Genomic DNA, 12,861 nt, shown 5'->3' with positions numbered 1-12,861 from the left:
TGCAGGATTTCAGTCTTTTAAAATGTATTGTAGTTTTGTTTGGTGGCCTAATTTCTGATCTCTCCTAGGAGGTGTTCCTTGTGCAGTAGAGAAAGAGGTACATTCTGCTGTTTGTAGGTGAGCGTGTGTGTCTGCTTGGTCCAACTGGTGTATGATGCACCAGCTCCTCTATGTCCTTGTCAATCTTCTGTCTGGTTGTTCTGTCCTTCATTGAAAGTAGGGTATTGACGTGTCCAACCATTCTTGTAGAAATGTGTAATTCCTCCTTCAAATTTGTCCATTTTTGCTTCATATCTTTTTTTTAGGATTTTGTTGTTAGGTGTGCATGTTTATAATTATTACACCCTTTTATGGATATATAACAGCCTCCTTCATCTCTTAAATAATTCTTGACTTGAAGTCTATTTGGTCTGATATTAGTATATTCACCCCAACTGTCTTTTGTTTACTATTGGCATGGAATACCATGCTCATTCTTGCCCATTCTTTCATTTTATTTTTATTTTTTATTTTTTAAAAAGATTTTGTTTATTTATTCATGAGAGACACACACACACACACACAGAGAGAGAGAGAGAGAGAGGCAGACACACAGGCAGAGGGAAAAACAGGCTCCATGCAGGGAGCCCAACATGGGACTCGATCTCAGGTCTCCAGGATCAGGCCCTGGGACCAAAGGCGGCACTAAACTGCTGAGCCACCTGGGCTGCCCTCATTTTATTTCATTAATTCATGAGAGAGAGAGAGAGAGAGAGAGAGAGACGCAGGGACACAGCCAGGAGAGGCAGGCTCCATGCAAGGAACCCGACGTGGGACTCGATCCCAGGACTCCAGGATAATGCCCTGGGCCGAAGGCAGGCGCCAAACTGCTGAGCCACCCAAGGATCCACCCATTCTTTCATTTTCAACCTATTTGTGTTTTTTGCTCCAAAGGGAGTTTCTGGTAGATAGCATACAGTTGCATCATTTTTAATCCATCTGACAACCTTTGCCTTTTATTTTATTTTTTTTAAGATTTTATTTATTTATTCATATGAGAGAGAGAGAGAGAGAGAGAGGCAGACACACAGGCAGAGGGAGAGGCAGGCTCCATACAGGGAGCCTGACAAGGTGTCCAGGATCCCAGGTCTCCAGGACCAGGCCCTGGGCTGAAGGCGGCGCTAAATTACTGAGCCATCCAGGGGGCTGCCGAACCTCTGCCTTTTAATTGGAAAGTTGAATCAATCCACAACCAGGAGGCCTCCTCTTCATGGGAGGGTGAGAAACTCAAGGCCAAACATTGGCCTTCAAATATTTGTGTCTCTCCACCAGGCCTATCTCAGTTCTTGCCACATAGAGCCCTCTACAGGTGTTTGCTGATGGCCCCTGGGAACTTCGGAGGGAACTGGGGCCCACTGGCAGAGCTGCATCAGGCTGGGGAGGAGGCAGTGGCCAGGGGACTGGGTATCAGGAGAGGAGTGAGCAGGTGCATCCTTCTGCCCCACTATTTGTTTCTGTCATCGAAAGCTGACTATATACTGATTTAATGGGTGAGGCAGGGGGCTGGGTCTACTGGGAAGGAGGTTGGGAAGATGGAATTCCAGGTTGTGATATCATAAGGATGTCTGAGGGGTAAGTGTCCTCTTTTGGGGCCCGTCCTCCATTGCTCAGCCCAACGTGGGCTTGCTCCAGATGACTGTGGACCAGCCCCCGTGGGTTCCCTGGCACTGTTGCCTGGCCAGTAGGATGGGTCTGGCAGGTCTAAGGAGCTTTGGGTTCAACAAACAATCTGTGAAGGTGGGGAAGGAGAAGGGACCCAGGAAGCATGGGGTCCTGTCCTCACCATTCCTGGTCAAAGGGAATGGCCAGGCCTCATGGTCTACACAAGGTACCTCTAGGACTACAATCACGGTTTAGTAGATGCCAGTCTGTACTCCAGCCCCGACCTCTCCTTAGGACTCCACACATGGGCAAGTCTCAATCTCCAGTGCTCGTAAATGAATGGGCCTAGCTTTGAACCCATAATGCTGGACCAGCTCACATGCACTTAACCACTAGTTAAATGGCCTTTGAAGAGGTCACTGACCTCTTCTCTCCTGAATCTCTCCTCCTCTGTCTAACCTGCTATCTACTCTTCATCACTAAAGCCTTCATCACTTGTCCCCAACCCACTGCTCCAGCCTCATCCTCTCACCACTCCCTCTCTCACATCCTAGGGGCTCCAAAGAACTGCCCCCCACAGAAGTCCCCTCTGTTTCCTGAATATTCTGTGTCCAAGCCTTCCACCTTCCCTGCTGTCTCTGCCTGGGACACCCCTCCCCCACCCAGCCCAGGGAACTAGTTTTTGTTCCCTTGAGGCCCAGCTGGGGGGAAACCTCCCCTGATCTGCTACCCCAACTTCCCAGAGGGATCTGCGACACCCTTTTTTGGAATCTTACATTCCATACTTCTGCAGGGCCCTCACAAACTCCATCCCGTGTTACTTTCTACTTCCCATGGCCTTCGGGCAGGGACCTGTCTCCTTTGTTTCAGGCTCATCAGACCAGCCATTGCCTGGTACAGTGAATAATGGTGAAAGGAATGAGTCCTCACTTGGGGTCTGCCCTGTGGCTTTATTTCAGCTACCAAGGTTGTACCTTACCTCCGAGCCAGGACCCTATGCTGACTTGGTGCCTGGTATGTAATAGCTGCTCGGTGAATGTTCATGGAAGGCAGGAGGGCATGTGGGCAGAAAGGCCAGTGCTTCTAATGCAAAAAACAAAACAACAACAACAAAACAACCCTTTGCTTTTCTCTGGGCTGCACAGGGTGTGTGGTGAAGCAGGACTTTTCCCCATCTCTCCAGAAAATTTGCTGTCTCCCTGAGGCTCCATTTTTGAGAAGGCGGAGGAGGGGGCCTGGGGAGGCAGAGGATACCAGTGGAGGGGAAGAGCAATAGTTGTTCATGCAGCCAGGTGCTCTGTCCAGGAGCACAGGTCACCCTGTGGTCAAGAGGGCCCAGCATAGTGATGCCCACGAATCTCTGCCCTTCTCAGAACCTCAGTTGTCTCATCTGTCAAATGGGTACAGTCATCCTTACCCCACCCAGGTCATCAAAGCCATTGGAGCTGACAGCACTTTGGAAATAAAGACTCAGTGAATTGATTATACAAATGAAGAAGGTTATTATTAGACCCAGGAGCAGTGTTGGAAGGAAAAACATCCAAAATGTGGAATAAGTGCTTAGGATTCCTGCCTTGAGCCTCTTGAGGAAAAGAGAAGCAGGTAGTGGGCAGGCAGAACAGCACCTACAGGGAGGAGGGAGGTGGGAGCTGGGTCCTGGCTCTGCCACAGACCAGTTACTTCCCCCTGAGACTCAGTTTCCTCACCTGTATAAAGGGAGAGCACAATCCCTGCCTGGCTCCCCCCAAGGGTCTCAATGCAACTTTAGTGAAAGAATGGGGTCGGAAGAGCTTTGCAAACTGTAAAGTGCAAAACACGCATGTAGGCTAACTGCAGCTCCGAGACCTAGGCCCAGCCGGGCTCTGGGGAGTGGAGACAAGTAAGCGTTGGCAATGAAACACTGTTTGAGGCCCACAGGGTCCTGTGAGTACCCTCAGATCCCTAATGCCTGTTCCTTCTCCTTGCTCCCCTCAGCTTCCCCGGCATCCTCTGCCCTGGGGTCTAAGAAAGTGGATTGTGGGGTTATGGAGGCTGGGGGAGAAGAGGAGCCATACCAGCCACACCCTTGGCAAGACCCCACTGGTGGCCTCCGATCCCCACAGATGAGCAAGTGCATTTCTTGAGATTGATGAATGTACTCTTGAGGTGAGGAAGGGTCATGGCCCTTGGCCCTCTCTTCCCTGATCAGCGCCCTTGGGATGAGGTCTTGTGTGCCTCTAAGTAGTCTGTCTGTGTCAGCTCCATTCCTGGGTGAGGGTTAGAATGATGCTGGTGAATCTTCCTCGTAGCCCCCAGATGGACACCAGTCAAGGAAGGAGAGTGGCACCCACTTCCTCCTGGCACCCCCAGACCATGGGGCCTCAGCCCAGCAGAGGCTTAAGCCTGGCTCGCCATTCCCCCTGTGGTGGGTCTCAGGTTCAAAGGGGCAGCGAGAAGAGAGCTGTGGGTGAGCCCTGGACAGAGCACTTCAGAGCAGCGCCTTGAAGAGGAAGGAGAAAGCAGCTCCACAGGAGAGTCCCAGGGCCAAGAAGAAGGTCATGAGGGTGCCAGCCACCTCCCTCTCATGTGGCAGCACTTGCCTAGAACACACAGGAGTAGGAGCTCTTAGGAAAGACCAGGCCAAACCTGGACCCCGCCCCAGTGCCCTCTGCCCCTCTTGTAACAGGACGCCTGAATCCTAGTCTGGGCTGCCCCAACCTCTGAGTTACCATAAGTCGGCCCTCTTCCAATTTCATTTTCCTGATCTATAAAATAAGGCTACCGCCAAGGACACCTCTCAGGCCTCACAGGCCCAGTAGAATGGGATTCTAGATTCCACTGCCTTCCCCCGCAACAAAATGTCCCCAGCCTGGTCCTCCCTGTCACCTCTTCTGTCTCTGGATTCTCAATTCCATTGTCCCTGGAGTAAATAGCCCATGAACCCCCACTTTCGATCAAGACCTTAGCTACCCCCCAAAACAACAACAACAACAACAAACCTTAGCTACCTTTCAACTGAGGATTCTGGGTATAGCTGGGCCCTAAGGAATGATAGCTCAACCTGTTGATTTCACAGCTGGGGAAACACACCCAGAGAGGAGGCCCTAGAAGCAGTGCCTGGACTACTTCGTTGGCAGGAACTCCCCCAGCTCCTGCCCTGGGGCCAGCTCGGGTTAAAGCCTGATCTGACAGCGACGCCTAGAGACAGCTAGTGCTGGGCTGGCCAGAAGCAGAAGGGACCCCCTCCTATAGGCTGTCCACCTCAAAGAGCAAGCCCACCTCCCCACTCCCAGGCCCTCCCTCTTGACCCCCAGACCTGGGCGCCAGGCACATGGTAAGGGACATCAGGTAGCCGTTGGAAACAGCAAAAAGCAGCATGAAAGTGATGAAGTAGGCATCCTGTGGGAAGAGGATGGGCAGCCGGGACCTCTCGGGCACGTGGCACAGCATGAAGAGCGGCACGAACAGGACACGCAGGCAGACAAGCAGCGGCAGTAGCCGGCTGTCCTCATCTGGCTGTGGCAGACACCCGGGTGAGGGCAGTCCCTGGGAGCCCACCCCAGATAGACTCTGTCACTTCCCCTGACCTCCTACTCTACATGAGCCAATGAGGGCCCAGGGCTTGCTTAGGCCTCCAGTGAGGGGCTGGGAAGTCCCTCCAGCAATCAAGGACTGGCCTGGGGCTAGCCTCTGCCCCTTCTCATCTCCAGCTTAGGCTCTCTCCATGGCAGAACTGGAAGAGACCTTAGACAGCATCTCTGGTTTTCAAGCAGGGTTCCTCCAAGTACCCCTGGGGGTTCCACAGACCCCTTTGGGGCAGGTGGTGTTGCTGAATGGAGTTGGAAGCTGGGGATCCAGGGCCCCATGCCAGCCTGGATCAGAGCAGCTCCTCTTTGATCTACTTTGTTATATCTCCTTGGAAGATTTCATTTAAAGAAGCAGCACCCATGAGTAAAATCAAACACTAGGAATCTTGTCCAACCTCTCACATGGTACAGAAATCTCCATGCAACAGTCTAGGCTGAGCACCGAGGCCCGGGTCCTGGGCTGGAAGCTGGGGACATAGGTCAATTGGACATGATTTCTGCTTTCAAGGAGCTCACAGTCCAAGCCCTGGCTTGTATACCTCCAGGGCCAGGTGCTCACTATCACTAGGCCAGCTGTTATATTGCCAGACCTAAAATGGTCAGACTTTTGGGAAATCACTTTTCTGTGCTCTTTCACATCCTCTGATCCCCAACTTCTTCCTGAAATCATCAGATACCCCCAGCCCAGAGGTATGCTCACCCACAGGAAGTAGGAGGTCAGGCTCCGTCCCACCCAGTCCATGATGTTGAAGAGAAGGAAGCAGCAGATGGGGTTGAAGAACCGACCTGGGAGAGAAACAGGGCTCATCCGGGTCCCTCCTTCCGTCTCCTTCTTCCCTCCTCCCTCCTCCCTCCCTCTCCCCTGCCCTCTTCTGCTTCCCAGCACTCACTCCACTTCCCGGGACTGGTGGAGCTGGTCACCATGGCCGTGATTGCAGGAAACACGGACAGAGTGACTGTGAAGACCAGCACGAGGCACAGCGCCGTCAGCCAGATCTGGGAGCCAGAGGCAGGGATGTAAGCAGGCGGGGCAGACGCTGGCCCAACACACAGCCCCAGCCCCCAAGTGCTCGCTGGGGGTGGGCAGGACACCCGGAGCCTGGCCTAGCTGTGTTCCTAACCCACTATGACCCTGGCACCTTGAAGTGGACCAGGTGAGCACTAAGGCCATTCCATTCTAAGGGTCTTTAGAGGGGGCTGGAGAGAGCAGCTCTCTCTTCCCCAGGAGTGGTGGTTGGGGATCATATACAAGTCAAACCTTTTGGAAGACAATGAAAACTGAAGGTTTTTCTGGCTTCTGGGGCTCCTCTGGCTCCAGCTCTGGGTCCTTCTCAGCATCAAGATCCAGAGTCAGGGCTACCTTCTGGGGGCTGTTGGGAATACCATTCTTCTCATCTGGGGTGGAGAGGGGAGGACAGGGTCATGCCTGTGACAGCCAGGCTCCATGGAGGGCGATTCCCAGAAGTTAAAACAAATGACTTTCCACCAGCCCGGGCGTAGGCAAAGAGAATTAACCATGTAAATAGGCTAAGCTACTACTTATGAAGCACATACATGTGCCAGGCAGAGATAAGCACCTTACATGGATTTTTTAAATAAAAATCTTTATTCACAAGAGACACAGTGAGAGAGGCAGAGACATAGGAAGGGGGAGAAGAAGCAGGCTCCATGCAGGAAGCCCAATGTAGGGCTTGATCCTGGGCCTCCAGCATCATGCCCTGAGCCAAAGGCAGGCGCTCAACCGCTGAGACACCCAGGCATCCCAGCACCTTATATGAATTATGTCATTGCTACTGCTTTCCAAATAAAGAAACAGGCTCAGAGACGTTAAGGGACTTGCCTAAGGTCATCCAGCTTGGATGTTGCAAGGCCAGGATTTAAACAAATGCATTTGGATTGAGAACTAGCAAATTGGAGCTCTACTGTCTCCCCATTTTATAGAATGGAAAACTGAAGCCCTAGGCCAGCAAGAGTAACTTTACTTCCACTGAATTCCCTTCCTGACCTCTGTGTCTGCTCACACAAGGCTACTAGGGGTGAGGACTCTAGACGGGGAGGTACCACAGAGGGAAAATGCTTTCCTGTAGAGGTAGCTTTAGCCTCCCCTGGGTCTTCCACCTCCCCAGCAGGGGCCCAAGCTCACCAGACTGGAGGAGCTCAGCTTTGGTCTCCAGCTCCTGACCTTGCGCCTGCGATGGTTTCTTGGCTAGGTAGTAGCGGGCAAACTCCTGCAGAAGGAAAGTGTTGGCCCTGCCTGGCTTGGCTGAGGTGTCTGGATCCCTCTCTACCCTGTCGTCTCAGAGGCTGGAGTCCCCAGTAGCTGACTCCTTTGGGGATCAGGTCGCCTCCCCCTCCCCTGGCCTCGCTCAGGGCCTCAGACTCAGAGCTGTATCTGAGATGCTCTGCAGTGGGGCCTTGAGCCCAATACCAAGCTCACCAGGTGGGGCAGGCTCAGGTAACACACGATGGACACGAAGATGCCCACGCAGGGTGTGATGAAGTACCCCAGGGCGGAGGTCTGGGCATCCACGCCACCTGTGCAGAAACTTTAGCTGCAGAGTGGAGGGGGGGCTGGTCCTACTGGCTCCCTGGGGGGGAGGGGGGGCTAATGACTCTTGTCCCACTTCCCATCATGTACTTCTCAGATTTCACTTCCTGGCCTCTGCCTCTATGCTCTCTTGACAAACTCAGGAACCTCTGCAGGACCCTAGCCCAGGCATTTGTTTCTCTCACTCTTCCCTACTTGTCATTTTGTTGAGCACTTCTCACATCTCAAGACAGAGCTATAAGAGGCATTTCAGTGGGGAACCTGACACAGGTGAAGTGCCCTGTCCAGTCCCTCTGGCTGGGAAGCAGTACAACTAGGATGCTAACCCAGTTTATCTGAATCTTAAACTAGTCCCCCCCCTTTCCTGAACCCCAGGCTGCTGCCAGATACCAGTGTCAGCCTTGGGAATCCTGCCCCTGGGCCCAAGTTAATCCAATCCTCACCTGATCATCCTCTCACTGTAGAACCCAAGAGCCCCACTCCTTACTCCCAAGCCCAACCCCCAGCTCCCCATCATCTCTACCCAGAACCCAAGGCATCTCACTCCTAGAACACTTTCCGCTCCCCAGTATCCCAGAGGCCACTCCACCCCTCCAGCCATGCAAGTCCACTCACTGGCCATGGACATGAGCATGGCAAGAGCAGCGAAGATCCCAGCCAGGCCCTGGCCACTGAGGAAGAGGGTGCTGTAGGTGGAAGGCATGGTGCCCAGCTGCCCGAAGAGACTGCCCTGCAGAACTGCACAGAAGGCTGTGGAGGGAGAAGAGTGGGGGATGCCGCTCAACTAGGCAGGCCTTAGAGGCTCCCTTGAGGAGGTGTTGGCAGGGTGCATGGGAAACTCAACTAGGTTGGGCAGGCATGAGACTCTGGGCACCCTAGTGTAACACCCCCACCCCATTCTTTCTTCTCAGGTATAGCCATAGGTTTGGGGGGCTAGGGGTCAGGAGGCTTGATCTTAGGTCACCATGGGTTTGGGACAAGTGACTTTTCTCCTTCTCAGTTTCTCATCAGGGATGGGAGTGCTGCTGCTGCTGTGGTCTTTCCTTCTTGAATATGTTGGGCCCTTCCAGTTACAGAGAAGGGACTGGGCTGAAGCCCTGGGTGGACTGAGTGGGGAGGGGGAGGGGCAGCAGTGCTCACAGTTGATGAACCAGACAGAGGCCATGGTGATGGAGAAGAAAGGCCCAGGGCTCATATCCACCTTGACCAACGCCGCCGTCAGGGCAAAGAGCAGCAGGATGACCAGCAGGCTGCCCAGAATCCGCACCATCTCAGGGATGCTGCTCACAAGTAGGAGCAGAGTGGGCATCGGCTGGGCCCCGGCCAGGCAGGGGGAGGTAGGCAAGAGATTGAGCCCAGGGTTGGACACTGGGAGTTGTGGGGGGACATGCAGGAGGATTGGAGGAAGGATGGGAGGTCTTCCCTGGGCCCAGATGGAGCTTCCTTAGCAAAGGGGGGTGGAGGGACCACAGAGGGCTGGTGGAGGGACCACAGAGGGCTGGTAGAGGGACCAGAGGGTGAAGGGACCACAGAGGGATGGCCTGCGGGGAGCCCGAGGGCCGGGGCCTCTCACCACTGGTACAGTAAGGAGTTGAGGAGTGTGAAGAGCAGCAGAGGCAGCTGGGACAGTAGTGTCACCCAGTTGTTGAAGTTGAAGGTGTCTGCGAGGCCTGTGTGGTTGGTGTCCAGGGCCCCGGTGGTGGTATTGGCCCCTGCCAGCCGCCCCTGAAAGTACTGCCAGGATGCCAGGGGAGGGGGTATGGGGTCACCCTCCAACCTACCCTAAGGAACCCCCTAGCCTTTCCTCTCTGTCTCCTCCCATGCTTGGGATTGCTCAGTTAAAGTCTGCAGGAACTGTCTCTCCGTCCTGGTACTGATCCCAGTACCTGGCACAGTCAGAGCTCAATGAATGTTCCCTGAATTGAACAGCTGACGTCTGGGACAGAGCCCAAGCCCTAAGAACCCCCAACTTGGGCCTTGCTCCATCTTTCGATCACCCTTCCTCTGCAGTGCCCTGGTTCCAGTCTCTACCTCTACTCCTGCAGCAGCTTCCAGATTCCTGAGGATTTACTGAGTCCCTAACTGTAAGCCAGGCCCTGGCCCAGGTGCTAACTAACTGCACTCTCTCTGGAACACACGTTCGTTAAGCCCCTGCTTAACTTCCTTCTCCCTCCTGCCCATAGTTCCCTGTTGCCTGCAGGGCAAAGTCCCAAGATTTTGGAAGCACTGAGGGCCCCTCAGAACCTCCCTTTTGTGTTGCATCTCCTGCTCCATCCCGGTAAGCTCTAGGTACCCCAGGCTCTGGCCCTGTCTCTGAACAGGCTGGTGTTCCCCTGCCTTGGTGCCTTTGCACGGCAGTCCTCTCTACCTGGAATGCCTTTCCTCTTTCCTCCCAGTCTCCCCTAGCCCCCAAACACCAGTGCTTTACCTATCCTTCTCCCAAGTTACAAATCACCTCTTCTATAAAGCAGAAGGAACTGCTCCCTCCCCTGGGGACCTAGGAGGACTTTGCTCCAAGCCTGGGGTGGCAGGTTCCTTCTTAAATTATTAATAGCTCTTTGGCACCCAGCTCCCTCTCAAGACCAGGGTCTGATTCATATTTGGGTCTCTAGGGTCCAGCAGAGAGCCAGACACTAAAGAGGCATCTGGAAAGTTGTAGCATTGAATATATATGGATAACCAGTCCTAGAGAGAACACAAACCCCATATTTCTGCCTTCCCTTGAGGGAGTATCTCCATGAGGATGGAGGCTTCCTCTGTTATGTTTCCTCCTGTAGTCCCAGTGCCAAGAACAGGGCCTGGCTCACAGTAGATGCACCTTATTAACTGTTTGTTGGTTGAATGAATGTAACTCGTGCTATTTCAGTGAAAACCAAACCATAATCCACTTTTGGAGTGGATTAGGCCAGGAATGACTAGCCAGGGAATAATGACAAGCAGGGGCGGTGGGTGGGTAGCTTTTCACTAGTTCCACAGGCTCGCCCCTGAGCTGGTGGCCTTGCCCCTGTAGGATCCGGGCATCCCTGAAAGCTTGGCCTTTCCTATCTGCAAGAGGGGCACTTCCCCTCTCTGAGGCTCAGGGCTTCAGTGGACAAACGCGCAGACAAACTGGCACAATGAGGAGTCAAGGGCGGCATGGTGGGGAAGCGAAGCGCCTGGACTCCTCTGGTCCAAGGCAATGGTGTTTGTGGCCATGAGGCTGGCACTCTAGCCGCGAGTCTCACCGGGATGGCCGTAATGAAGAAGTTCCAGGGAAGGAGAGTGCCCAGGCCCAGGATAAAGAAGCTGATCCCGACCAGGTGGTAGCTGTGGGGATCAGTCAGAAGGTCACCCCGAGGACGCAACGCCCCGGCCGCGCCCTCCCCCTCCCGCCTCCCAGGGCCACCCCTCCGCAGAACGGACTACAACCCCCGTCACTCCCGTTCAGGTAGCAGACGCAGGCGGCTGATGGGAATTGTAGTTCCATCCAGCCTGCTTTGAGCCTACGAGCGCCCGAAGGCAGCGGGTCTGCGCTGCCCACCGCCACCCGGATCCCCGTCCGCACCCCACTCGGTCCCAACCCCCCAACTCGCCTGTCCTGTGGGGCGTCTCCTCGCGCCATGGCCGCCCAGCGGGATGCGCCCGGGTGAAAGGGCGGTGGGGTGCTGCACCTGCACCTACGCCGGGACCCGAGAGCCAGAGGACCAGGGAGGTGGACGGGGAAGGGGGGTCGGGTCTCCCTGAAAGGGGCGGGGGTGGGGGCGAGGCGGGAGCCAGGGAGGAAGGCCGGGACAGATTTCCAAGGGTGTCAGGCTCCACGGGCTCGGACCTTGCTCCGCCCCCGGGGCGGGGACAGAGGGTCGCACCACCCCTCCCCACCTCCTCCTGGCGCGGACTCTAGACTCGCGCGCTGGACTCCGCTCGACCTCGCGGTCCTAGGACCCACGACTCCCCGCGGGGTCCCGTGCGGCTTAGAGGCGGCTGACCCGGGAAGATCCCTTGCGGCCTCCCCGCCCCGCGGGCGCCGGTCCCGGATCTGCCGGCAGGGTCGGGGGAGGCGGGCGGGCGGGGGGGGGTGGTACCCCGCCCCTCCCCCGCCCAGAGCTGGCGCGCAGACCTGGGGCGGCTTCTTCCCCCTCCGCCAGCTCGCAGGTGCAGCGCTGGGTGACGCGGGGGCCCTCGGAGGAGCAGACTCGCCCAGGGGGTAACCCGAGCGTCGGTCGCCAGCGGTCCTGGCGGGCTGCGCCGAGCTGGATGCCTCGGGAGGCAGAGGAGAGGGCCAGGTGCGGGTGCTGTCGGAGCCCCCAGGCAGGTCTGGCAGACAGACGGACAGACTGGCTCTTCTCGTCCAAGTGCTTACCTGGGGAAGCGCCGGGCCTTTGGGGACTCACTGTAGAGGCGTGGGCCCAGTTGGGGCGTCCAGGCGGGCTTCCCGGTGACCGTGAGGCTGAGCTGCGTTCGGAGCAGCAAGAGGTTAAGCAAAGGCTCCGGGGGAAAGTGTGACCCGGAGGTACTCTCCCACTGCTGCTGCTAAACAAACAAACAAACAAACAAACAAACAAACCACCTTGGGAGGGCCCCAGGTCCCATCACATCAAACCTATTAAGATGTACCCACGTCCCACATTTTCTTTTTCCTGTGAAAAACTTTGAAGAGATTATAGACCATTGCAATTTTGAAATTGACTTGCTGTCACTCATGTAATTTACAAGTGGGTTTGTTTGCTCTGCAGTCACCGTGCATATAGGGGATGTTGGAGAAGCGAGAGGCATTAAATCGCAAATTTTCATAAGCAATGTAATATTATGACCACTTCCAGATTACATGTGTGTGTGTTTCTTAAGTCGACTGAGTCTATGGGGCAAAGACTACTTGTCTGTCTCAGTGTTGTATTATTGCAAACATCTAGCTCCTGCCTGGTTCGTTTCAGGTGCTTGATAAATGCTGGGTAAATAAATGGATTGTAATGATATACACCGATTTGAGGTAGTAAAGAGACAGCATTAAGGTACGCTGAAAAAGAAAGTTATTCTTTTTCCAATTTGCTTTCAAGCCTTCAATATGTCAAGGAGAAAGTCTCAACGGTCCTAACATGTTTCTAACATCTGTTGGTCTCTCCCCTTTTC

At 54.7% G+C, this 12,861-nt stretch overlaps 1 protein-coding gene across 8 annotated transcripts; it reads right to left on the bottom strand.

The window, feature by feature from the left end:
- Positions 1 to 3,123: 3,123 nt before the first annotated feature.
- SLC29A2 (solute carrier family 29 member 2) lies at positions 3,124 to 12,212 on the bottom strand. Of its 8 annotated transcripts, none has more exons than XM_049096873.1 (13): positions 12,095 to 12,212; positions 11,328 to 11,411; positions 10,980 to 11,061; positions 9,329 to 9,489; positions 8,896 to 9,035; positions 8,371 to 8,505; positions 7,645 to 7,742; positions 7,351 to 7,435; positions 6,466 to 6,602; positions 6,098 to 6,203; positions 5,908 to 5,993; positions 4,937 to 5,166; positions 3,124 to 4,220 (listed from the first exon to the last, which is right to left on the bottom strand). In XM_049096873.1, the coding sequence occupies exons 2-13, from the start codon at positions 11,354 to 11,356 to the stop codon at positions 4,109 to 4,111; spliced, it is 1,401 nt and encodes a 466-aa protein (XP_048952830.1). In that variant the 5' UTR covers positions 11,357 to 11,411; positions 12,095 to 12,212; the 3' UTR covers positions 3,124 to 4,108. The 8 variants fall into 8 exon arrangements, with proteins under 8 accessions (XP_048952830.1, XP_048952829.1, XP_048952831.1 ...); XM_049096872.1 differs by having other exon boundaries at positions 11,328 to 11,474; positions 12,095 to 12,201; XM_049096874.1 differs by lacking the exon at positions 12,095 to 12,212 and having other exon boundaries at positions 9,329 to 9,480; positions 11,328 to 11,683.
- Between the last annotated feature and the right edge of the window lie 649 nt (positions 12,213 to 12,861).

This window comes from Canis lupus, chromosome 18, assembly GCF_003254725.2.
Source record: "Canis lupus dingo isolate Sandy chromosome 18, ASM325472v2, whole genome shotgun sequence".
In the NCBI taxonomy this organism is placed as follows: Eukaryota; Metazoa; Chordata; class Mammalia; order Carnivora; family Canidae; genus Canis; species Canis lupus.
Note: the sequence above shows the minus strand (reverse complement) of the source record. Positions and strands in the feature narration are given on the sequence as shown.